Source organism: Mollisia scopiformis (assembly GCF_001500285.1).
Source record: "Mollisia scopiformis unplaced genomic scaffold LY89scaffold_36, whole genome shotgun sequence".
Taxonomy (NCBI): Eukaryota; Fungi; Ascomycota; class Leotiomycetes; order Helotiales; family Mollisiaceae; genus Mollisia; species Mollisia scopiformis.
This window is the reverse complement of record NW_017263616.1, coordinates 456,672-481,465: the sequence shown is the minus strand read 5'-3', so window position 1 is coordinate 481,465 and position 24,794 is coordinate 456,672. Positions and strand designations below refer to the sequence as shown.

The following is a 24,794-nucleotide window of genomic DNA, read 5'->3' as shown; positions in this document are numbered from 1 at the left end:
TGTATGTGCCACCAGAGTCTAAGTATCTGACCACGAAATGAATTCCGAAGAATGTAGCACAGAAGATTGCTGTCCAAGTTTCTACCATCTTCTTATCCATGTATCGAACGCATCCGGGGCCGCTCGACCATTTACACCATAGCCACCTTGCCCATTCGATGACGATGATACCTAAGATGCAGAGCATGGACATTTTCATTTGCCATGGATACCATACAAGAGTGTACCTTCCTCCGAGGAACACAAACTGGTACATTGTGGGCCACGAGGGCCAAAACAGACTGTCGCCAGTCTGATCATGCAACATTCTTTGCTCTTCATTTTGAAGCTTGGAATGATCTGCTTTCGATTGTCTCTCTTGTCGATACTGTTCTGCCGCACCTTGCCTCAATTCCACGAAATCATCACAAATCTCGTGCCCACAACGCTGATCACTGTTAATATCTATACTACTTCGGTATTTAGACTTACACAGCTCCATTTTATTCTCGTCTTCCCCATTGCGGGCCTCGCTCGATTAGATACATAAGTACTACCCAACACTCGCGCCTCCAATGCTATCCCAAGCTCTAGCGCCAGTCGTCTAACATGGTCAATGAAATGTAGCTGAGGAGGCATGCTGCTTCCGCTCGTGCCCAGAGACGTAGCGAAGTTTCCGGTCGTGTTGTCCTGAGATGGTTTATCCTGCTCCTTAGGACTTATTTCGATTCCTTCCAAGCGAAGAATTGCTGCCAATCTATCTGTGGGCGCCTTTCCACGAACTGTATTCGATCTCTGTCTCTCAGCTTTAGAAAGATCGAGAGCATCTTTCGTACCGCCTTTTTCACTCGGATTTTCAACCGTCAAATAATCCTTGTCCCATACCAGTTCATACTCCTCCTTGGGCTCTTCTTCCCTGACGAGCCCACTTGTACTGTGACGTCTTCTGACCTTCAGCGATCTTTCATTTTCCTTTATGGCTTTCAAAGATGTGTGATTGACCTTTCTTGGTTTCGATAAGAGTACCTCCTGGTTACTGACTCTTAGCCTGAAGTTTTCTCGCCGAATGAGCGAATTATCTTCGTTTTGTCCTTCCAGAGTATCTTGAAATATTCCATAGGGACTCTCGACGTATATTCGACTCTTCGTATCAGCAGGATCTTTTGCAGAGCGATGGTCAGCAGCAGTACTATCCGTGGATAAAAAACGCCTAGGTTCTGCCAAATAAACGATTCTTAGGGCTAGATCTAAGTACTGGGTGAGGCCTGTCCAATGTCCTTCGATGAACGAACTTTTGAATAGATCTGGTTGAAGCCGACTTGATGAGATGCTTCTGACAGAGTCGTCGACTTTGGTCAATCTGTTCAAGGGACTATAGCTAGTATTGTCGATCAAGGAGTTTGCTCTTCTCTCGAATCTTGTACTGGTCCAACTCTTGATCTGAGATGAATTCGACTTTGTTTTCATACTCGCTTGAGACGACCTAGATGGTCGAGAGTTGAGAATTCTGGAAGAAACCCCCTGTGGCCTTTCTTTTGTTGCTACTTCCTTCAGAATCCTCTCGTCAAACTCTGCCCGCCGCACAGGGTCGCTAAGAATCTCATAGGCCTTTTGAATCTCATCAAATTCTTTCTGTTTCAACACCTTTGAGGACTGGTCTTGGAGTTTGTCAGGATGACATTTGAGCACAAGCTCTCGGTGCGCAACTCTTATCTCATCGATCCTAGCATCCTTTGGCACCCCAAGGACATCATATGGATGGAGCTGTATACTATCATATTTTGCTTGCGGAGCGGGACTGCCTGACTTGACAGAGCTGGCATTTGGTATGTTGCGAGGCTTTATTGACGATCGAGCTCTTGCCAAAATCGTGTCTTTTCGCCTTCTCGATCTCAGGCCAGTCGAAACTTCCTCCCGATTTAGCTTAGAAAGCTTGATATTCCTCATGCGATGTGACTGTGCCCGTATTTCAACGGGCCGCACACATGTCTCCGATCCTCTTTGCGAAGAGGAATCAGCTGGAGCAAAGCCGGAGTTCTTCCCATTTCGATCTATGTAATCAGATGATTCGTTGCTGTCGAGTGGAAATAATTCTTCTATAGCTTCTATATCTTTATTGCTTCGGATGGCGAGAACATTTTCAACAGGCGCATAATAACACTCCTTTTCTGTTGAAATATAGCTGCTATAGATTTCATCTGTTTGAAACATCAGGTACTGATCAACATACCATGATGTCGGGAAATGACTACCTCTATTTGGACATTCAAAGGATTCAGACTCCGAATCTTTTCTCACTATCACAAACTCTACTGGTCTGTCTGGCGAAGATTGTGTACATTGTGCTATGGTCGTCATTTTGCTATTTTCTCTGTTCTCTGATTTTGAAACTAAGTAGTCATAGTATGTCTGCATGCAGGTAACATTTCTTCGAAGGAATTTTCGCACTTGATAAAATCCAATTGAGGCGATGCACTGATTTTGCTTTTGAGGCCGGCTGTGCAAGACGTCGATCACGCCGAGGCATTCTTTAGACAGCCTCACTTTTCGAATTCAGAGGTTGACTGGGCGCTTACAGTACTGTAATCGAGCCAATGCGAAATCACTATGTGGCTGAGCAACACATCATTGCTTGATCTTTGTTGAAGGACTCCTTATCAAAGTGTAACTTTTTTCTCAAGGACACTCAGTAACATGTCCCACGCCCAGGAGTCTTGGTTAAAAGTCCCACTGCTCCATCCACAAACTCACCCACTCCGCACTCACAGGCTTCAGCTCTCTTATCTTCTCACTCCTTCTCTCTGTCTCACTAACATCCATAATGACATTTCCACTCTCATCATGCCTCATCGCATTATAAAAGTCCAACAACTTCACCCCTGGATTCTTCTCAATGTCGATATTCTCTCCCTCCGCGCTATCTTCCAGCCGCCTGAGCCACTCCTTGAAAGCCACCACCTCAATGTTTTCCCTATGCTTTCTTTCCAAATGCTCCTTCACGACACCCACCAGGTCACCCCAATTTCCCTCCTTCGCATTGCAAACGTGATAATATCTCGTCCACGGCCTCGATTCCCCTCCAATACAATCCCCCACCACCAACTCCACCACAATCTCAGCTACTATATCAACAGGAACCCACCCGACATCCTCCTGACCCGGCAATCCATCAGGCAACATCCCAAGATACTTACTACTAGCCACCAAACTTGGAAACCACTCATTCCTATTCCAAACACCTTTCTTCCCAACATTTACAGGACCAGTAATTTGTCCTATTCTCAAGATCGCAGAACTGACTCCTGATTTCAGGCGCGCGGCATCCAGGAGGTTTTCAGCTATCCATTTGCTCTCGCTGTAGCCTTGATGGAGTGGTATTCTTGGGTCTTTGAGTGCAATTTCGGGAACCAGGGGAGAGGAGGGGTTGATTTGGTTCCAATGCCCAAGAGTCCCGATGCTTGAGGTGAAGAATATTGGTGGTGAACGAGGGGATCGGGAGGAGAAAGCGATCAAGTTCGAGACTCCTTGTAAATGAGGTATAAAAGAAGTGAGGGAAAGGTTGAAGTCGACTGGCCATTGGTTATCTGTCTATTGTCAGCCATCATGAAAAGAAGACGACACGGGCACTTACGGATCACAACAGAAACCTCTCTTTTTAGATTATTGTAGACATGCTCACCGAGTCCCAAAATTGGCTTGCTAATATCAGCATACAAGAACTCTACTCGATCTTCCCACCCAAAGGAGAGGCCTTTCTTGGCATTCTCCTTCATTTGTCGATCCTCGGCATCCGCACTCCGATTCAAACAGTAAACTTTCAGTACTCCGAAAAATGCAAGAAAGCTATGTAACAAATATGAACCAAGTGAGCCCGTACTCCCTGTGAGTAGAACAACCAGGTTCTGAGATGTCTCTGGTAGTTTGGGTGATATTTTTGGGAGTTGCGAGCTGAATTCGGCAAGGATCAGTTGCATATATGCTTCTCGAGAACCGTCCCGATCTCCATTTGCAATTTCATCATCCTCAGCCATGATCTTTAAAGCCGCAGCAAGCCTAGATAGACTCGGGTGGCTGTACATAAGGCGCGAGCTGATTTCCTCGTGCGGTATACCTACCAGTGTCTTCTTCAGCAACCTCACTACCGTCATAACATGCAAGGAATCTATCCCCGTAGTAAAGAAATCTTGCTCCCGCTCCAAATTCGTGACTTTTGTAACACCTTGAATCAATTTTCCAAGTTCAACTTCCAGAATATTCGAGTCTTCACCGACGTTGATCTTCGGCAAATGAGCCCCATCTTGACTCTCTTCACTCCTCGTGTAGATTTCCTCGATCTCGTCAGCATAAAGCTTGACCGTAGCACCCCTCTGCACTGTCTCTTTCCCAGCTCTCGCAAATGGTTTCTCAGCATTACTGAAGATAAGCCTATCAAGACTCAGCCGTGCATGGGCTGGTGCAGCTTCATTTGCCTTGACTACCAATGGCCAAATCTCATCTTCGAGAAAGGTTGCCTTATCTTGCGGACCAGTGAGAGTTCTCGCCACATCACCTTTCAATTCCATAATAGCAGCAGGTGCAAACCTTGATTGACCGACTACCAAAGCGCCTTTCACGCTCGGATGTTGACGAAGTGTAACTTCCATATTAGTCGGATTCAACTTCTCCCCATTGCTTAGTACAATCACATCATCTGCTCTTCCAGCATAGAGCCAAAGGTTAGCTTTCGTTGGATGTGGAGTGTAGAGGTCATTCATAGAGTATTCCTCGAGACGCGGAAATGTCCACCAAGCGGAGTGATATCGGTCGGTTGATGGATGGCGAACGAAGACCTGTTCATAAGCGCCATCGCCCACGGGACGAAACTCGACACCTTTGTCAGCGGGGTTGTAATGGAAGTATGCCCAGTCCTCTGGTGCTTTATCCCAATATGACAATGGGCCCATCTCGGTTGAGCCGTTCGTGTTGACGATTTTGGTCTTTTTCGACAGCAAGTCTCCAACTCGAGGGTCCAAGGGAGCTATAATTTTATCAGTAAAGACATTGGTGAGCTTTGAGGATACAGAAGTTTACCTCCACCATAGCCAATCACAGCAAGACGTTCCAGTCTTTGCAACGAGGCTGGCGATTGCACCATATCTTCGATGATTGATGGCGCAAGGTAGATCATATCAGCATTGGATGCATCGAGAACTTCATCTACAAGTACAGCGCTGAGAGGTCGATTTGATGGCTGCCAAACAGTAATCATGTTGAACCTGTCAACAGGATTAGCGACGAGTCGAGGCCCAACTGAAGGTACTGATGTATCATAGGAATAAAGATACCAAAGTGGTGCCAGCAAAGCAGTAATAACCCCAGCAGCCTGTAATCACATGAGCGAACTTTCACAGACTCTAGGACACCACTTCATTTCTTACATGAAAAGGCGGAAGTCCAACAAAAGTCCTCCTATTCCTTAACTTCAACCACAAATGCTCATACCCATCAATAGGCTCTAGCTCATTGAACGCATCCATGGCACTCGGCCATCCGTGCTTGAGGACTATCGGTTTAGGAAAACCAGTTGATCCAGAAGTGTGAAGCACAATAAATAGATCGTTCTTTGCTTCCTCGTAAGTCTTGATGAATGGATAGTGCGGAACTTCGCCTTTGGCAAGGAAGGTGGCAAGTGATGGAATTGAGATTGGGGTGAGTCCGGATTCGGAAATGAGCTGCGGGGAGAGGTTGTAACCTTCAGAAGTTAAGAGAGCTTCGCATTCTGTGGATTTGAAGAGGTTGAGTTGTCCTTCTAGGCTATTGCGAGGGGACGGGAGAAGCAGCTTTTCCAAGTGACAATGCTGTCAGCTAAGTGCTTTAGAATTTCTCTAATCACTAACCTTATATCCAACCTTGGAGGCACCACATGCTAGAATGTAATATCTGACATCAAAGGGACCCAAGTAGGCGAGAGTTTCGAAGCTTCCACTTCTGCCAAATGTTCTTTCCAGAAAAGTAGCGGCGCGATTAATTGCTCTGGAAAAGGCATCATATGTGACATCGACGTAGCCCTCGCTCAAATCGGTAGTCTTTGGTATTGACGCGAAGACTCTCTCTGGGTCGTTTTGAGCAATTTCGTCGATGACTACAGGCACGAGTCGGCGGCCATATGGGACGATAGTGTTGGAACTGCTCATGTTGCTGATGATCGAAACGAAGATCTCAAGAACATGAAAAAGAAAATAGCAATATTGAAGCCGATAAGAAGCCCAGATCAACTGCTATTTGAATTGAAAGCTTTGAATTTCCAGACTTCCTGGAAACCAAGGATGTTGGAATCGTTTATTATCCATATGCTACGGACCTATCACGTCCAAGTGATCATCGAGGCTTACCAAAGACTTTGGTTCGCTGCAGCTACTCGCACTCGAGCTCCAACTAATGACGCTAATTTCACAAGTGTTCGCACTCGACGTCCCACCAACAATGCCCATCTAGCCGCAAATATTTGTACTCGGCAATCCATTGAAAGTCACGATCTCGCAGCTGGTTGCCCCTGGAAAGCTTGTTCATCAGCCAATCCAAGAAGAAAGATCATGGTTCGTACATGGCGAGTGGGAATGGAGACTCGGTGGTAGGGTTCACCAAATTATGACAGCGCCAGCAAGATCAATCACTTGATGATAGTTTGCGCGATTCGCGCTGGGATCTCCCGATCTGGCAGCGCCTAGGCAAAGAGAAATCTTGATTGTAGTAGGGCTTAGGAGATGAGGTATCATGATGGGAGGCGGCAATAAAAGTAGTGGCAATCGACAGCTGACTCAGATTATAGCCTGTAGCAAATCACAGGGACTAGGGAGCAGTCTGAGTTGTGGAGATGTAGAAAACTACTATTTAGGAGTAAGAGCTTGAGGAATGATCCTCAGGTGAAGTAAAAATACAGAAGTGAAGCCTCGAGTCCGAAATACGGCCACATCCGACTGACCGCTACTGCCACAAAGAATCATTCCGACTAACAAAGAATACGGACCAGTCTATAAACACGTCTCCGAAAGAAACACACTCAACAAACCAACGTCATCTGCATTAGTAACCCAGTGGCCAAGATGGCCTGTTGTATCGTGAGAGCTATTGAGGAAGCTGCTGATAGCCACTCTTCTTGCCATCGCCCTTCTTAGTCAGTTGTTGACGAACAGCAGTGACACCGTAGACGAAAAAGTAAGCTATAGGAGTCAGCGATGTGTTGCATTTCTGATCAATAGAAGTACTTACAAATATTGTTGACGATGGCGAAGAAGAACCACGAAGCGATGACATACTCCCAGCCGACCTGCTTGTGATCGAAGAAGAAGTAGGCAAATTTGTCCGAGACGATATAGCCAACGTATTGCCACCCAACATAGATGAAGGAGAGGGCGCCTAGACCAGCAACGTGGGCACCGACAGGCTGGAGCATTGTTAGCAGACTCAAAGTTGGGTTTCTGCAAACTCACCTCAGGGCATCTGATGCTGGAGAAGAACAGAACTTCGATGAATGATAGCAAAGAGCTGACACCCCACTTATTGAGGACAAAGAAAGTGGTGTGCCAGCCGTGATTGAAAATCTGATCAGCTGTAAAGTATTATTAGTATTTACTAGAGGCTTAGAAGGCGTGACGAACCTGGAATTGATGTCTTCTTCGAGGGGATCATGACAGCCCAATGGATGAGTGTAGATGTGAATGGGAAAGCATTGGCAGCAGAGTAGAAGATGCTGAACCATGTGCGATTCTTAGTAGTGGCGTGTTGTCGGGGTGGCGACAAGAATTTTTGAACTTGGGTTGCAAATGTTTGTTCCTGGCTGCCGTGATGAGGATAGTGAAGGTGCATGAAGGTCCAAGTCTGCAGAGGAGGTCAGTATCTGTGCGAAGATGCGGTGATGGGTTAACTTACGAATGCGATGACATGGTACATGACTTGAAGCAAGTATTGGACATTGGAGAATTCGAAGATTGTCAACCAGTCATGCTTGAGGTGTTGGAGCTCGTAGTTGATGATCAAAGCGAAGCTGGCGAGCATGTATGCAGCGGCGAGACCTCTCAGACCAACAAGCGCCTTCTGACCGATGCCACTCCATGGCGAATGGCAGACGCGAAGGAAGATGGGCTGGCATCGATGAGCATTGATGGCGTTGAGGGGATAGAAGACCTACATGATCATCCTTCTTGCGGTCCTTGGGAAGAAGAGCAGTCGACGAAGACATTGTGTTGACGGAAACGATTGAAGAACTTTCTAGGTGATGTATGCAAACGGGAAACCAAAACTTGAAGATCTTGCAAGCGTTGTGATGAACGTTGAAGAGGCGCTGCAGATGGATGGTTGTTGTAGAATGGAAGAAGAATGGAGAGGGAAGCAAGAGGTAAACAACACTTTTACGCTTTCTGGTAGTTGAGGAAGGAGCGTGAGCTGGGATGCTCAACCGGCAAGTACAATATGGATGGAAGCCAGGGAAATCTGGGAAAGAGCAATGAAGAATACTACACCGAATGGAGCGGACAGGATCTGCTTTAGTTACTCGAAATGCGCATAGTGTAGAGACTTCTCGTGCTTTGAGTCCTGACGAATTCGGGGGGAGATGAGCTGGATGGTAGGGAGCGGCAATGTTCCTGTGAAGTTGGGCATTGAACGTGCTGCGAACATCTCAAATCTGCAGCACCGGATCTCCTCCCCCAGATTATAATACTGACCGTTTGAAGCCTGAAATTATCCCCACGTACCTATGTACGGAGGGTAACGATACATACCTAGGTATATATCGGTCTTCAGGGAGATAAGAACTGAAAGAGATGGTGTCCTGGCTAGAAGTCCTACAGCACGAGGAGAATATCTTACAATTCCTTTCTTAGACTTCTTAGGGAGGATAGCATTGAGTTGCAGTATTCTGCAAAGCGTGTCCATCCTCAGCTCACTGTTGTTGTTGCTGTTGGAGAAGACAGAACTCCTTCCAGCGCGTCGATATGCTTATGCATGCACAAAACATTAGCGCTGTTGCACAAATAAGCATAAACTTATCCATACCTCAAAGCTGTCCACAACTCTCCAACCTCGATCCAGCCCACCTGTTCACAACCGCTCTGCAGGCTGCCATTCCTTTACGATTATTTATTATTGAGCTTCGACTCTACAATCTCTCGGCCATCCCATTCCATTTTTCCCACACCACACGAATCCTAAGCTTTGCTTTGTGAACCAAGTATTCAGCAACAATACCTCTCCGCGACCATGCTTTCCGCCCTCCAAAATCCCCGGCAGGCTGCTGCACAAGTCCTCAACTTCGTGCTGATCCTATCGACTGCATTTATGATGTGGAAAGGCTTATCAGTGCTCGCCGACTCTCCATCTCCAATAGTGGTTGTCCTGTCCGGGTCCATGGAGCCTGCATTTCAGCGCGGAGATCTGTTATTTTTATGGGGCAGGAACATCTTCGAGGAGACTAAAGTTGGAGAGATTGTGGTATACAATGTGAAGGGGAAGGATATCCCCATTGTGCATCGTGTGGTTCGGAAGTTCGGGGTTGGGTAAGTGATCTCTGAGCTTGACTCTATATCAACGAGCACTCTGTCCTCTCTTTGGATATTATCGCTAACACATCATAATTACAGAGATGAAGCAAAGCTACTCACCAAAGGAGACAACAATCTGGCAGACGACACTGAGCTCTACGCACGAGGACAGGATTATCTCGAGCGAAAGGACATTGTTGGTAGTGTAGTGGCATATATTCCCTTCGTAGGCTACGTAACAATAATGCTGAGTGAGCATCCGTGGCTTAAGACAGTGATGCTGGGAATAATGGGTTTGGTGGTGGTATTGCAGAGAGAATAACGGCATGGCCCTCGGCGTTTGGATGGATACCCGGCACTGTATGATACATCAAAAGCCTTTGCATATGGGAGGACTCGGATCGGTGTACTCCTTGTATTAGGAATAAAACAGCGTCTTCCTTGTTGAATACTTGCTTGTGCTGTTGTGTTGGTGGGATGCAGACGTACTTTGAAGTCCACAAATACATCTGCTATGTCTCACACCAAATCAATAGCTACAACACTACTGCTGTCTCCACCGGTATATCTCTACCATACAAAATATGCTATGCTACTTTCACATTCACCAGATTCCATAGTCTGTTGACAAATTTCCTCATCTGAATCCTCACAGCCTCGTTTACTAGCGCGCTGCGGAGACATACAGGGATTTTGATTCCAAGCTCGGCCAGCTTCCTCAAACTTCTGGACTGCGACTCGCAGAAGCCCAGATTCCCAACATACAAAGAGCACAGTATTCTTCATATACTCCCAACATCCATTCGTGCAGCTCTAGTATCTGCCCATATCCTGCAGTAGCAGCTTTATTGCGCACTCTTGACAGTTGGAGCCTTCTGTTCGGCCTTGCTTTGCTACCCCGCTACCTTATTCAGTAGGCATCATGACGCAGAAGAGAATATCCAAAGTATGTTATAACAACAGCGGGTGGTCGTAGAGGGTATGCAAGAGAGCGCGACCTATACTGACGGCGTATAGGAGCTTCAGGAGTGTTTGACGACCCCGCCAGCGGGCATCAAGGTCAACCTGGTCGATGAAGGCAATATCCACAACTGGAACATCGTGATGGATGGTCCTGCCGACTCTCCATATGTCGTATGTCTCGTATACTCGGACTCTCTTCCTTTCTTTTGTGCTAACAATTTTCCTTTTCCAGGGCGGGAAATTCCAACTTCTCCTCGTCCTACCCACCGAATATCCCTTTAAGCCACCGAAGATCAACTTTAAGACCCGCATCTACCACCCCAACGTTACCTTCGACGAGCACGGAAGTATGTGCATCGGTATCCTCAAGTCGGATTCGTGGAAGCCAAGCTCGCGGATCCCTAACGTGTTGACGGCTATTCAACAACTACTCCTCGAGCCTGTACCTGATGATGCCGTTGAACAAGGAGCCGCACAGAAGTTCAAGGAGGACCGAAAAGCGTTCGATAAGGAGGCTAGGGATATGACGAAGAAATACGCCAAATAAGGTGATGGAGGGGCTGATAAGATCGGCATCAGGTCTCATAGGGTAGGAAATGAAGGATACGAACTTGTCAATTATACGCAGGCGTTTGGGACATCAGAGGAAGAATAGAGGACTTGCATCACCGGCGTGGATATTTACTTTTGTCACCGGAGAATGGATCTCAAATCACCCCTGACTGAGAAGACTGTACCTCTTGGCTCTGAAGCCCTGTCCCTGAAATGCTTTCTTTTGTTGTTACAACTCCTTCCGCTGTCAACAACGGCGTCAGCTAACTCCCAGCCGCTGAAAGACATAACGTCGAACCGTACATAAAGTACATACAGAGCTGAAGTGGATCTGCAACTCCATTGGAGACAATTTCGTTTCCATCCCGGTCCACTTTCGCGTTAAATCACGAAGATCACATCCCGTCATCCCAAGACGCGACCCAAGGGCCGGCAGCGTGTATCCACCAGTGAGACTTGAGTAAAGCCCCCAGCAAACCTATGCAGTTATCCGTCACTATGCCCAAAGCAACACCTGCCAAACTCTCCAGACCAGACGGTCTTCCCAATGGTGCACTCCTTGAATCACTAAAGTATATTAGATTATTCAATATTGCTCACAGTGTAACCGCAATTCCCATAGATGATATGCTTTGTGCGCAGTGAAAAAAAGTTTGTGAGCTCTGTGGCATTTCTGATTCATCGGAAAAGGAACTGAGATCTGGGTAATATCAGCTTCAGCTTGGACCACTAGCATCACGAAACATCCGAGATCAGATCCGCAAAACAAATCCCCCAAAACTCTCTTCCCTGGACCCAATTCCACTCTTCTTCGAATCTCGACATCTGCCACAGCTTCACTGGTCTTCCCTTTGGACAATTGTATCTCTGGCAGCTTGAAATAGCACTTGGACGGCCCCCATCTATGGATATTAAATAACGAAACAAGGGTTCGCGATATCGACCAGGTTTTGGACGGCACCTGGCGTGGAGGCCAGCGTCCTGGCGGAGATCTTCTTCTTGAGGGAAAAAATGAACATGGCAGATGGGTACCATGGGGCTGGGACGTCGGATTCTCTCGATGTTGAAGATTTACACGTTCGACGGCAGCGAAGCATGAAGTTTAGCCTTTACCCATCTGAAGCCTCTCGTCCTAGGACAGCTTCAAAGAGCTCGATACCTTCTGGCCCCACCACTCCTGTATCCCCAACAGCTCCTCAACTTCTTCAATTGCTGCCTTCAAGAGAAGAATCTCTGCAGTATCAGAGACCGTTTACTTCCCACCATACACAGTCGCAGGAAAGCAGAGCTTACACATCTCCCTCGGCTCAACACAACCTCCCCAAGAAACCATCTGAAGCCTCTCGACTCCGAGCCCTGAATAATGGCTACAGATCCCAATCCTCGGAAGGTCGAAATACTCCTGAACGACGAACACGAACTCCAGAACCGCATATCGACAATTTCTCACGACCGCGAGCTCCCAGTGTTCGTCGGCGAAACGAGCACTCTCCGAAACCTCTGATTCACAACGCGGCCACCTTCCCGCTGCAGATTGACGAGGAACGTACACCTACAGATCTTGCATCTTCGAGAGATAGAGGATTCTCAACTTCTTCTTCACAATCTGCGGCGAACGTTTCGGCTCATCCTCTCAGGCCGTCGCCTTCAATACCTGATTACGGTGCTCCGGAATCGCTATACTCTCGACAACGGAATCTGAACAATCCGGCATATAGACAAAGAAGAGACATCAGTAGACCGGATAGCAATTACTCTGCGCATCGAAGGGAACCTATTTCGCGGCCAGGCTTCGACGAGGAAGAGGTCCGGGCAAGCTTTCGCTCAGCCTTAACCACGAACTCCAGCTTCCTTGGCACCAGCGGGACGGAACGAAGCAGTGTCTTGACAAAAAGCAGTTCAGCGACATCTATCTATGGGCGAGACGAGGGGATGAGTGTGGATGATGCGATTGGGATGTACGAGGGAGGATTCCAAACCGACTCTGGTATTGAGGATAACTACGGACCCCGACCAATAACGGCAGACTCGGAGAAGAAGAGGATATCTGGTCTAGAGGAGGCGATGAATGATATGCTTATGGTGCCACCATCTAATGTAATAATGAGAGATTCTGCGCAGATATTCAATACAAGAGGGAGAGGGACCCCAAGCCCAGAAATGGGTTCTAGGGAAGAGAAGCTGGATGTCCAGGAAACATATTTTGAGCCACCACCACCAAGTCGGCCTGTAACAAGAGCTGCTACCCAACCAATTGACGAGACAAGAGATCGGTACGGGTTTAAGAAGAAGAGTCAACATATCTCTTGGGAGCAGTATGAAGCTTGGAACGGGCCTTACAAGGAACACCTAGCTCGGCGGTGGAAGAAATGGGTCGCTCTTATGAAAGACGCTGGTCTACCCTCTGACCGTCCAGAACGCTTCCCTCCGCAATCAGCCAAAGTCAAGCGTTTTGTGCGGAAAGGCATACCACCAGACTGGAGAGGTGCTGCTTGGTGGTACTATGCTGGTGGTCCAAAAATGCTTGCCTTGCATCCTGGCGAGTACAGTAATCTGGTTCAAAAGGCCGAGGCTGGAGGTGTCAGTGAAACAGACGACGAGATCATTGAGCGGGACCTGAATCGAACGTTTCCAGACAACGTCAAATTCAAACCAGATCCGCCGCCTGGTGCAGCTCGAGATAGTGTGCGGTCTATCAAGGAACCGGAAACTCCTATAGTCCAATCTCTGAGGCGGGTGCTGCAAGCATTCTCGATTCAGAATCCGAAAATTGGGTATTGTCAGTCATTGAATTTCCTGGCTGGCCTTTTACTATTATTCATGGATGAGGAGAAGTCTTTCTGGATGTTGAACATCATAACTCGAGTTTATCTTCCTGGCACTCACGAATTGAACCTCGAAGGCGCCAACGTTGATCTCGGTGTTCTGATGTCTAGCATTAAAGATAACATGCCAGGCATCTGGGCCAAAATTGGCGGCGAGCTTGATGGATCTTCAGTCCCACATTCACATCTCCGACTTCCTCCAATTACCCTCTGTACAACAGCTTGGTTCATGTCCTGCTTCATCGGCACTTTACCAATCGAGAGTACCCTTCGAGTATGGGATTGTTTCTTCTATGAAGGATCGAAGACCCTGTTCCGAATTGCAATGACCATCTTCAAGCTGGGTGAGCAAGAGATCAAGGCTGTTAGTGATCCGATGGAGATCTTCCAGGTTGTACAAACCATCCCAAGGCGACTCATCGACTGCAACACGGTCATGGAAACTTGTTACAAGCGACGAAATGGCTTTGGCCATCTCAGCCAAGACACGATCGAGAAGGGCCGCGCAGAACGAAGAAAGGGTTATGCTGAAGAGCGGGAGCGGGAGAAAGCCGAGAAGTTGGGTCAAGTAGCTGGGACGACTGGACTTGGAAGGCAAGGTACAAGAAAAGGCGGACTGTCTTTCGGACGGAAGAAAAGGGCCATGGGAATGGCTGTTGAGGTTTAATGTGAGATATAAAATAGAGCTGTAAGCTGGAGCTTCTTGTGGCACATAGAATTGGAAGATCGGGATGGGATGGGATAGGTGTTCATGATGATTTACGACTTTTCGGTGCATTACACATGGAGTTTGATGGAGGTAAAAATTAGCATACATAGCCAGGTTTGAGGATTTGAAAGAGGGGCTTAAGATTACGATACCTTCAATACAAATCACATTTACACGTCCCATATTTATTTTCATGGGACAATCATTATTCAGTGTTCGTGTGCTGAGCTGAGGCTGGACATCACAAAGATCAGCGGCGGCAAGTGTGGTGTTGTTGTGGCAACGATTCGCGATCCAAAGTCAACACCACCTCCAACGAACTTTTTGTCACACAAAGATCAGAACACTCAAACTCCAACAAACAAACAATGGAACAATCACAGAAATCCCAGAATGCCCTCTTTCAAGTCTATCTACGACTGCGACCACCTCCACCTGGCCAAGCTGTTTCGGAGCGATTTCTAACAGTCGAAGAACCAGGGGACGATGCGCCGCCAACCCATATCACGTTGAACCCGCCAAATGACAATAGACGACGCGCCGTGGAGAAATTTGCGTTCACAGAGGTGTTTGAAGAGGATTCGAATCAACTTGATCTCTTCCATGGGACAGGTGTATTGCCGCTCGTTGAAGGCGTTCTTGGACCACAAGGTGGAGAGGGCAGAGATGGATTACTTGCGACTCTGGGTGTTACTGGTAGTGGAAAGGTTTGGCAATAGTCTCCAATGCAAACGATACAAATACTGACGTTATTCAAGAGCCATACAATCCTAGGATCTCGAACACAGCGCGGCTTGACGCAATTGGCCCTCGATGTCCTGTTCCGCTCCATCTCGAACAATATCCTCGACCCTGCTACCACAACTTCACTCCACGCAACAGTCGCAGCATCAGACCCATCAGAAGCACAAGTAATGTCCTCGCAGATGTTCCTCGATACCATGTATGGCGATCCTACAGCGGCATCTCGAGCCAGCTCACGAGCACCTACTCCCATGGTAGTACGATCCCCATCTTCCACATTTCACGCTCCACCTCATCCCTCGTCGCATGGCCTGTACCCCTCCTTGCTAGGCTTGGAGACGGGAAGCCCCAAGTCCATACGAGTAGTACGAGAGTCCCAGATACCAGGTCCTCCTTATCAGGGTGGAGAGACTAGTAGGATCTTCAATCCGAATTCCTATCTTCCTTCTTACATGCAATCCACTTTCTCGAAAGCTTTTAAGTATGTTACTAAATCTCCTCTCAAGGGCGAATCTTATGCACCACCTCCTACTCCGAGAAGACATCTTCAGCGACCTTCGGCTTTGCCGATTGTGCCGGATATCAGTAATGTTACTGTAGATGCGGATTCAAATGCCGAGTACGCGATCTTGATCTCGATGTATGAGGTATATAATGATCGGATCTTTGATCTTCTCACGCCTGCTATCCCGAACAAATCTACGAAAGACTTTCGTCGACGACCACTTCTTTTCAAATCCACGGAGCAATCTCCAGACCGGAAAGTAGTTGCTGGATTGAGGAAGATTATCTGTGGTACGATGAAGGAAGCCCTAATGGTTCTCGAAGCCGGACTCCATGAACGTCGTGTCGCCGGGACAGGTTCAAACAGCGTCTCAAGTCGAAGCCACGGATTCTTTTGCGTTGAAGTCAAGAAGCGAAGAAGAAGCAGAATGCCTACTCAATGGGGAGGTTCTGCTTTGACCATTGTCGACTTAGCTGGTAGTGAGAGAGCTCGTGATGCCAAGACACAAGGTGCAACTCTGGCTGAGGCTGGTAAGATTAATGAGAGCTTGATGTATCTTGGTCAGTGCTTGCAGATGCAGTCAGATCTTGGTAACTCTACGAAGGTATGTTCTCAGTATCCAGTTGATTTTTGAAATCTAACATAAGCAGCCCAATCTGGTTCCATTTCGCCAATGCAAACTCACGGAGCTACTTTTCTCCAACTCTTTCCCCTCGACTTCTCATCAGTCGGTCCCTTCAACGCCATCTCATCACCACTCTTCTCAACAACCTCGCAACCCTCAAAAGGCAGTCATGATTGTTACTGCTGATCCTCTTGGGGATTTCAACGCCACTTCTCAGATCCTCCGTTACTCGGCTCTCGCCCGCGAAATCACTGTTCCACGTATCCCATCTGTGACATCCACAATCCTCGCCCAATCCACCGCATCTCACTACTTCAGTCCCCGTGCCGGCCGTATGTCACCTACTGACACAGAACGTGAAACGATGGAAATCGCCGCACTTGAAATTGCTCGCATGTCAGAAGAAATCGACGGTCTCCGCGCTGAACTCCTCGCAGAACAGCAACAGAGACTAGAAGTGGAAGCACATCTCGAATCCATGACCGACCGCATCATGGAAGTCGAAGCCGAAGTCCGCGAAGAATGTTTCTCGGAAATGGAAGAGACGATGGAGGCTGAGATGCGGAGATGGAAGGCGAGCTGGGCGCAAGAACAGGATAAGAGTGAAGAGCATATAGATCGGAAGTTGGAGATTTATACCCGGAGTATTGATGCGTGTGAAGAGGATAAGGAGAATACGCCCGTGAGAGACATTAGTTTGGAGAGCGAGAATGAGAGGTTGAGGAGAGAGGTGGAGATTCTGAGACGGGAGGTTCAGGGACGGAGTCCGAGCAAGGGACAAAGGGCGCCGCTCAGAGATATGCATGTGGGCGATCTGGGGAGCCAGATGGAGAAGATGAGAGTTAGTGGGGGTAGTCAGAGGGTTGCTAGTGGCGGCAGTCCCGTGAAAAAGGTCAGGAAGTTGACTGCTAAGAAGTGGGATATGATGGGTGAGGATGATGATTTGTTGTGATTGTTGAGACTGTCTATTGGAGTATGGCGAGAGACTGTGTGAGCTTAGGCGTTGTGGAGTAGGGTAGCAATATCATCGTGGTGTTTATTCTTGATATCATTTTGTGTTCCTCTGTTTAATGTATGTCCTTAAGTTGAGTGTCAACTACTCCATCTTTTACGGTGGTGTGGTTATGAATTTGGCTTCGCTTCAGGTGATTCCGGTCGTTTTATTTTTCTACCTTTGACGGGTGTGAAGTGCACTTTTTGCGCTTGCTGCGCTGTCTGCGCTGTCTGCGCTGTTTGCGCTGTGGGCGGGATAATTCCCTTCCTTCGAACTTACTACGGGTTATTGCAGACTTTTTTCCATATGGCGATATTGTTCAACGGTGTTAACAACAATGAAAGAAGGGTACTGCGTCCCTATTGTCCGAAATCTTTTCAAAGATTACTTTCATACTTTTGATAGCCCTGAGAGAGTAACAATGTCTTTGTTCTACGCTTTCTTCATTCATGACTTGAATACCTAGTCTTTATGCTAATAATGCATTCACATGTTCAACGAGGAAACAATGTACATTCATCTCCCAGCCATCGATGCCGTCATGACAGCGCTCTACTATCACTCCACCGAGGAACTCGAGACCTTCCTGAACCCTCAAGTCAAAAGCTTCGAGCTCTTCGCAACTGACAAACCCATGTGTGACTTTTTGATCACGAGAAAGGGCACGAAAGTGACCGTGTGTACACTTTCACTTTGAGAATGAACCATTCCACTGACGATATTCTAGATTGGGTATCAATTGGATGGCGAGTGGGAACATGCACGTGCCGAGTATAAAGGCAGTGCAAATCTGCCAGAGTGGACGTTCTTGGGCGGTAGTGACTTCGGAATGGGAGTGGCTACACCGTTGAGTGAGGATTTGATGGATGGTCTCTCGAAATCGGTGTACTACAACGAAATTTGGAAGACTGGCCAGATTGTGTGCAACCATTCAGCATGGGGGGATTCAGATGAAAGCTCAGGCCAATGAGTGTTAGTATCTAGAGCATGTGCTCAGGTGGAGTTCTTAGGCGTCATCAGAAACTTTGAACCTTTGATGCGAGCAAAAAATAAAGCATGACTTTCAAACATCATCGTTTGCAAGCTCTCGTTGGTGTCGCATTCAATATCTCCTCTACTCCTAAGGGAAAAGTAGATCCTTACACTACCGTGCTGGAATAAGGGCACATAAGTTCTACTCCCTTGCCAGGTGTTCAGGCATTCCACCGAGAATATGGAATTGCGGTGGCACACCGTCACGTGCTGAGAGGTATGCCGAACTCGCTAAAATCAAGCGAGCTTGAAAATGAATAGGGGGGTTTAGCTTTTATTGGCTTCTCTTGCGACTAAACCTGCGGTTCACGAGCACCAAACCTAGGCTAGCAGAATGCGAAATCCTTCTCAAAAACGCATAATTAAGAGATCACCTGGTGAAGATCAAGTTGTAGAATCTGTGGAAACGCCTACATCGAAATACAATGCACACGAAAATTAAAATACATTGCTTTTTGTAGTCAAACTTCCCCCAAGATAACTTCATCCATCCAAAAAGTACGACCGTACAGAGACATTGTATGAAACTCTTGGGGAAGATAATGTCTCTTAACCAAATGGCGATGTTCCGTTCATCCCACATCCCCTCTCCACACAATGACTGACGGTATGAACATACTTAATCTTTCCAGCCTCGATCCTGAACAAATGACTATCCGGCATCGGGTTATTACCTTGTGAACGACCCAATCCCGGGAACCCCTCGAAGATATCCACCGTCCCCATCACTTCATCGACCACATACCGACGATCCGTAACGACAATTGTATCTGGGAACACCATCGTGCAATTATCGCCGCTCAAGGTGCCTGTCACCAGTGCACCACCCTCGATCCTCGTGCGAGGCGCACCCCAGGGAACAACAACCGAGGCGTTGTCGAAGCGATTGAAGTAAGCATCTCCACCCGCTTGAACAACTGCTCGAGTATCGCGTTTCGCAGCTGGGATAGGGTCCCAAGTCTCGAGTGAGGAGTAGTGTAGGTAGCCTGTGACGTTGAATGCCCAGTCACCTGTGGTAGTGACGATGGGACTCGACCATGGTCAATTTGCTGGTGTTGGCGTTGGCCAACATGCGAGTATGGATGAGGTATGGTTTGGTGGTATTGGTTGGTAGGATAACCAGTTCGGTGAACGTAGAGCAGGCGGTCGTGTCGTGCATACTGAAGTTATGCGTTATCGGCAGAGAAGTGTTCAAGATGGAATTGTTCAGGGGAGTGACTGCGAAGTTTTCGGTATATACCAAGTTCGGGGATAGATGGACAGCAAAAGCTGGGTCGGGGGACTTGACTGCTCCATCTCGCTGAACTTTGATGTAGGCGTCCGTCGCATTGCGGAGGAATTCTCGTGTACAGTCTGCCAGAGCGCTGGTGGACAGTGAGAGAATAATTGTTGGGAGTAAAACAAGATACATGATTTCGGTACAATAATAAACTGTTCAATGGCTTGAATTCGAATGCACAGCAATGAGTTCAATGGTTTTTACTTCGAAGTCCAACTTCCAACTTCCGTACGGACTTCCGCATGATTATATATTCTAGTGTCTGCTCATGTATCAAATTCGGATGTAAATGATCTTCCATTGCCGGAATGCCGCTGAATGTCTTTGGAAAATAGCTCGGGATACAACAGCCTTCAATCAACTGACCACTAGGAATGAAGATGTTTGGGTGTTGCGTAGGTACCTGGCGGGGCTCAATTAATCGATATCAGCCACCTTCATGAAATGCATAAAATCCCCGCTATCATGGGATATTTACTTGGACCTGCATCCGCGCTTCAAAATAGATCGATGTGGGGCAATCTCAGGGGTTGAAGCGACCCCACTTCGGTTACCTGGTGGCGAGAAGGTTCATTGCTTATGTTTTCGGATGCTGAAGATTTCCTCAGTTTGATAATTATTATTTGAATAACATGTCTTTGTGCTGTGCAGATTCTAAGTCAAAGGAAAGGAGGCTAATGCCAAGACGATCTCTTACACCTCTCATCAAGTGAAACCAGTACATTTCCAAATTCGGTAGGACCTCATATAACGTCAAGTTTGATAAAGGAACAAAGATTCTGTGTTATCGTACTCGAAATTTCCTATTCCTTCGAGACTACTGTAGTATGTAACTTCATTCTCGGCCTGTAATGATCAAACCAGCACCTCCACTCTGGATCCGCGCTCTTCAAGGGTTTCAAAGGTTTGTTCTCTTGAAGGCATTATAGCGTTACGTGTTGGAAATGACGACACCATATTTGAACACACTAAGTTTGTTCTTTTCAGTATCAAACTTCGGGCCCGATGAATTGAGCTAGACCAGTCCGCCACTAAGCCCGCGCAGAATAATCTTTTAGTCCAGAATGTAATTGCAAGAAACTTTGTCGCTCTATAAATTCTACTCTTGTTTTAAGCAGCATAAGATAGAACGTATTCGATGATACATCCAACATGCAGTCCACCACCAAATTTTCCGCCGACAGCCTCGTCGAGATTCTTGTACAGCCAAAGCCAGTTGCTGTGATAACATGCACTTTCGTCTACATCTGTCTGTCGTTTCTAATAAGCTTTTCGAAACCCAGCAAGAGAAAGTTGGCCTTGGCTACATTTGTCTCCTTCGCTTGCTACTTCGCCTGCATGCTTGCATATTGGCAGGGGCGACAAGAAACTACAACCCAACTACAGCACCGGCCTTGCCAGTGGAGAGTGGACCACAACCTGGAGCGGTTCCTTTATCACCATCCGTGGAAGTACAACAATCAGAGAGTCATACTGTCAAAGTGGTAATGGAAGTGCAGGAACCAGGGCAACCATTCCATTGTCCCATGCAAGACTCGAAACTCAGATCGCAGGGTTAGATCGTGGGAATACGGGGTTCTCTCCATTCGGGAACTAAGAGTAGTCTTACCGTTAGAGGCGCCATCGTGCTAATTGTCTCCACTTGTACTTAGTTTAAACTATAAGAACACCTTGCAACCTCAATTGCAAAATATTTCTCCTTAACTACAATCTAAACTATACTCACAATAAGAAGGTCGTCAATGATGGAAGATCCGCATGTCAGCATATGTAGATCCGCGGTAACTAGTCTCTTCTGCCTCGGATTGGCGTTTCTACTGTGCTCTTTCTTCGCCGACTCGCCACCAAAGCTTATACTAGAGTTTCTCGGACAGACAATCTGCTGCTTTAAATGTGGAGCCCTGGGGCATTTATTCATGGCTCGCCGGTTGAAATCGGTCCATTCTATCCAAGGTACAGCTGTATCTGAGGTTGGCGAGAAAGTTTTACCCCTTCCTGTGTATACACCAACGGCAAGAGATGGTCACACGTCCACTGAAAAATCCTCACAAACGATCAGAAGAGAGAAAGTTGAGGCTTTGAAGAAAGAGATGCATCACATACAAGAGACCGAAGATGAAGACGCGTACGAGGAACAAGAGGCTAGCCTTCTGAATGACGAAGCTCGTGAAAGGCTCCTGATCGCCTTGGACATGGACATTGGGGACGATGAGATACGTCAAGTAAAGAGAGCATGGAACGCAACCAAAGAAAGGGTCGCGCGAGCTCGCTTGACTTCTGGTAAAAAAAACTCCGATTGGAGAGGATCAGGTTGGACATCAAGGCTCTGGAGCGGGAAGGAACTGGGACGTGGTTCGGGCCGTGACTACCTCAACCATACTGCACTACACCAATATCGATCATTTCTTGCACCATCTTCAGCATTCGAAAAACAATCATCACATTCCGCAATTAGTTTCGCGCAGGGAAATTGGCCGCTCGATTCAGAATGGCAATGCCAGGAATCCTCCCCAAACGTTCCACCATTGCTCTGGCTTTTTCGGCTCTGAGTGTCGCATTAGGAGTCATCGGCATATGGTTCGCCATCTTGTATACAGATTGTACAAGTTATGCGTCCACATTCATCACGACATCCACATCCGTGTCCGGATGTATCCACTTTTCTGAACTATACATGAAGTGGAAGCTGCTGGAGGAAATACAAGAAACTGTAGTTCAGATCGAAGGATTATGCCTCAAGCTCTCTCAGTTGAATCACAACGACATTAGTGCCCTCGAAAGATCTCCCTATACCTCACACACTGCCTCCAAGCTCGGATCATTTGCGCACCGGCTTAGGGTAGCTTTTGTTACGTTCCAGGAATCGATTGTCCCAGCGAGCGGAAGACCTCATCTTAACAATTGCCCTTTGACCGACTCGAGCGATGACGAATCTACAACGATCTTGACACCTGCTGAGAGCGAAGTCAACTTCGAGCCTCCTCCTCTATCGAACGCGATGAAGCTCGAAAGGTTGCTTGCAGAGAAGAGGGAGATTGAGAAAGCCCAAGATGACGAAATGCACAAGCTGGACGTTTGTACACAAGAAATGAAGGAGGCTCAGCATCGAGTCAAGGGCGTCATATTGTTTGACATAGAATCTGGAGAGCACGAGAAGGCTCAAGCTGAGTATGTAGCTGCGAGCCTGAAGTTCTTGCTTCTAATGCAGGCGAGAGACGGACAAAACTTGCGGTTGAGAAGAATTGCACTGGACATTAAATCTTTGGAAGAAGAAGAGAAGAATAAAAGGCAATTCGAGAAGAAGGACATTTGAATGTTTCAGGAGGGTTAGGACATTGTCAGATAGCATCGTATATTGCAGTTTTACAACCGACTATAAGAACACTATCATATCAAATCGTCCGTACCCGTGTTTATACATGAGGTGTCGTGATGCGTGATGACAGACCGAATCACAACTTCACAATTGGTGGTAGCCTGCATACTTGCGTCCGAACGATAATTTCAATTTACCAAGAAAGAGGCTAGAAACACAAAGTAGCATAACAGAAGCAAGCCGCCATGTAAAAGCAGACGTGGTTGCAGAAAATTGCCAGCTCTCCACCGCAAGAATTATATCGTCTACACTCAGATTTGCGACATCTATGGACCAGCGCTTGGTAGCGGCAACAGGGGAACAAGACTTGTGACCTCAATAGCCAAGACTCCACTGCAAGCTACTCCAGAATTCTGTAGACATTGCGCTACACATGATACACCACTACCTCCTACGTCTTGGGTGAGAGAGAATGCTTGCATCGAGGTGCTACAGAAGCAAACACTGATTCTATTAGCACTGTTCTAATGTAGATTCAGACGAAGACTTACTTCTCGTAAAGTCCTGCGAGTATGGTCAACATTGATAAGCTGCTTGTTACATTACTTTGCGTGGAGCAGTATTGGAGGCAAGGCTGAATCGTAGAGTACACGGAGATGCCGAAGATGTATTGAGTGTTGAGGTTAGGAGCGAAACATCCATCGAAGAACCAAGATGTCTGCATGTATGGGCCCAAGGACAAAGACGTTGGTGACGGGAGGACAGGCGATGGTGAAGTAGGCGACGGTAGTATCGGTGATGTTGCAGCTGTTGGCTTTCCGATGGTGGTGAACCCAGAGGCTGACGATGTTAGAATAGAAGAAGAAGTTGAAGACAGCGTCATGGCCACTGGAGAGGAAGTTGAAGTCAAGGTTGTGAGGCCAGAGGACTGTCCTGCGAGAAGAGTTGAAGAAGCTGTAGACTTACCAGTAGTGGTGGGTCCAGTTATGTTTGCGACATAGTTCAGAGCCATGTATGAGTTTAGTCCCCATGTGCCTCCGCAATTTTCTGTAGCATTCCCCACGCATGCAGAGGTGCAACGACCATCTGTAGCTACTGTTCCATTATTCATAATACCATTGCCACAAAAGCACCTAAGTTTTCTTAGTATAATAACGAATAATTCAGTGAGAGGACTCACTCGTTGCCAGCCTCTGTGCCAGAGTACAAATAACCCGTGCAGATACCCGCACACACCTCGTTAGTCATAACCGTACTCTGAATACCTAACGTGATCTCACTAGGGATCGAATTGAAAGTTCTGTTAGCAGTATCTGTGTAACATGCCAGATATGTCCAATTAGGAATCGTTGGTTCAGTGAATGATAACACCTGAAGCGCCGATAGGAGAATCATCGTTGCGATCAACATTCTGAATGAGGTGATTTGTGACAGTGCTCGAATGTTTGTGAGGCTAGAGGATTGGGTTTTCTTGTGGGATATTGTGATGGATTAGGATCTCTACAGGCTGTATTTTAAGCTTGATTTCAACAGAGGTGATTGAGTGTTTTACAATAGCCAGAGATGAGTGCGAAGTGATACAAAGTGGGCGAGGAGTTCTGATTTATAGTTCCACTTGATCTGCACCTACCTTTGGCATCATGGAGTGGAATGTGTCACCTAGTAACCAACATCATTCTGCTTGGTCTCGGCGATTCTCCACCAAATTCAGATACGTGATGTTTTCCTCCTTCAAAAACCAAAGGAATCACTG

The 24,794-nt window shown here is 47.1% G+C and overlaps 10 protein-coding genes across 10 annotated transcripts; 5 read left to right on the top strand and 5 right to left on the bottom strand.

Moving 5' to 3' along the window:
- Positions 1–1,542: 1,542 nt before the first annotated feature.
- On the bottom strand, positions 1,543–1,734 carry LY89DRAFT_555549 (heat shock protein DnaJ; the record flags this gene model as incomplete). Its single annotated transcript, XM_018208363.1, has 1 exon — positions 1,543–1,734. A coding segment is annotated over one exon (192 nt), but the record flags the coding sequence as incomplete, so codon positions are not given.
- Positions 1,735–2,697: 963 nt separating this feature from the next.
- On the bottom strand, positions 2,698–6,311 carry LY89DRAFT_766285 (acetyl-CoA synthetase-like protein; the record flags this gene model as incomplete). The annotated part of the gene is made up of 6 exons (XM_018221722.1): positions 5,856–6,311; positions 5,397–5,798; positions 5,304–5,341; positions 5,050–5,234; positions 3,611–4,996; positions 2,698–3,563 (listed from the first exon to the last, which is right to left on the bottom strand). Exons 1-6 carry the CDS (start codon positions 6,150–6,152, stop codon positions 2,698–2,700), a joined length of 3,174 nt encoding a protein of 1,057 aa, XP_018061979.1. The 5' UTR covers positions 6,153–6,311.
- A 540-nt stretch (positions 6,312–6,851) lies between these two features.
- On the bottom strand, positions 6,852–8,364 carry LY89DRAFT_660408 (uncharacterized protein). The gene is made up of 6 exons (XM_018212550.1): positions 8,147–8,364; positions 7,888–8,100; positions 7,617–7,836; positions 7,449–7,567; positions 7,228–7,402; positions 6,852–7,178 (listed from the first exon to the last, which is right to left on the bottom strand). Exons 1-6 carry the CDS (start codon positions 8,195–8,197, stop codon positions 7,084–7,086), a joined length of 873 nt encoding a protein of 290 aa, XP_018061978.1. The 5' UTR covers positions 8,198–8,364; the 3' UTR covers positions 6,852–7,083.
- Positions 8,365–9,026: 662 nt separating this feature from the next.
- On the top strand, positions 9,027–10,071 carry LY89DRAFT_725735 (signal peptidase-like protein complex catalytic subunit SEC11). Its single transcript, XM_018218999.1, has 2 exons — positions 9,027–9,512; positions 9,597–10,071. Exons 1-2 carry the CDS (start codon positions 9,217–9,219, stop codon positions 9,817–9,819), a joined length of 519 nt encoding a protein of 172 aa, XP_018061977.1. The 5' UTR covers positions 9,027–9,216; the 3' UTR covers positions 9,820–10,071.
- Positions 10,072–10,116: 45 nt separating this feature from the next.
- On the top strand, positions 10,117–11,306 carry LY89DRAFT_691690 (ubiquitin-conjugating enzyme). Its single transcript, XM_018216389.1, has 3 exons — positions 10,117–10,443; positions 10,515–10,631; positions 10,693–11,306. The coding sequence occupies exons 1-3, from the start codon at positions 10,420–10,422 to the stop codon at positions 11,005–11,007; spliced, it is 456 nt and encodes a 151-aa protein (XP_018061976.1). The 5' UTR covers positions 10,117–10,419; the 3' UTR covers positions 11,008–11,306.
- A 1,140-nt stretch (positions 11,307–12,446) lies between these two features.
- On the top strand, positions 12,447–14,375 carry LY89DRAFT_540925 (RabGAP/TBC; the record flags this gene model as incomplete). The annotated part of the gene is made up of 1 exon (XM_018208172.1): positions 12,447–14,375. A coding segment is annotated over one exon (1,929 nt), but the record flags the coding sequence as incomplete, so codon positions are not given.
- A 511-nt stretch (positions 14,376–14,886) lies between these two features.
- Positions 14,887–17,533, top strand: LY89DRAFT_691689 (P-loop containing nucleoside triphosphate hydrolase protein). Its single transcript, XM_018216388.1, has 4 exons — positions 14,887–15,253; positions 15,305–15,547; positions 15,797–16,399; positions 16,446–17,533. Exons 1-4 carry the CDS (start codon positions 14,915–14,917, stop codon positions 17,370–17,372), a joined length of 2,112 nt encoding a protein of 703 aa, XP_018061974.1. The 5' UTR covers positions 14,887–14,914; the 3' UTR covers positions 17,373–17,533.
- A 1,462-nt stretch (positions 17,534–18,995) lies between these two features.
- On the bottom strand, positions 18,996–19,857 carry LY89DRAFT_742845 (uncharacterized protein; the record flags this gene model as incomplete). Its single annotated transcript, XM_018220882.1, has 2 exons — positions 18,996–19,476; positions 19,517–19,857. 2 exons carry the CDS (start codon positions 19,855–19,857, stop codon positions 18,996–18,998), a joined length of 822 nt encoding a protein of 273 aa, XP_018061973.1.
- A 1,020-nt stretch (positions 19,858–20,877) lies between these two features.
- Positions 20,878–23,072, top strand: LY89DRAFT_766283 (uncharacterized protein; the record flags this gene model as incomplete). The annotated part of the gene is made up of 4 exons (XM_018221721.1): positions 20,878–20,974; positions 21,082–21,279; positions 21,685–22,005; positions 22,191–23,072. The coding sequence occupies 4 exons, from the start codon at positions 20,878–20,880 to the stop codon at positions 23,036–23,038; spliced, it is 1,464 nt and encodes a 487-aa protein (XP_018061972.1). The 3' UTR covers positions 23,039–23,072.
- Positions 23,073–23,367: 295 nt separating this feature from the next.
- On the bottom strand, positions 23,368–24,451 carry LY89DRAFT_742843 (WSC-domain-containing protein; the record flags this gene model as incomplete). Its single annotated transcript, XM_018220881.1, has 4 exons — positions 23,368–23,545; positions 23,593–23,881; positions 24,008–24,174; positions 24,222–24,451. The coding sequence occupies 4 exons, from the start codon at positions 24,449–24,451 to the stop codon at positions 23,368–23,370; spliced, it is 864 nt and encodes a 287-aa protein (XP_018061971.1).
- Between the last annotated feature and the right edge of the window lie 343 nt (positions 24,452–24,794).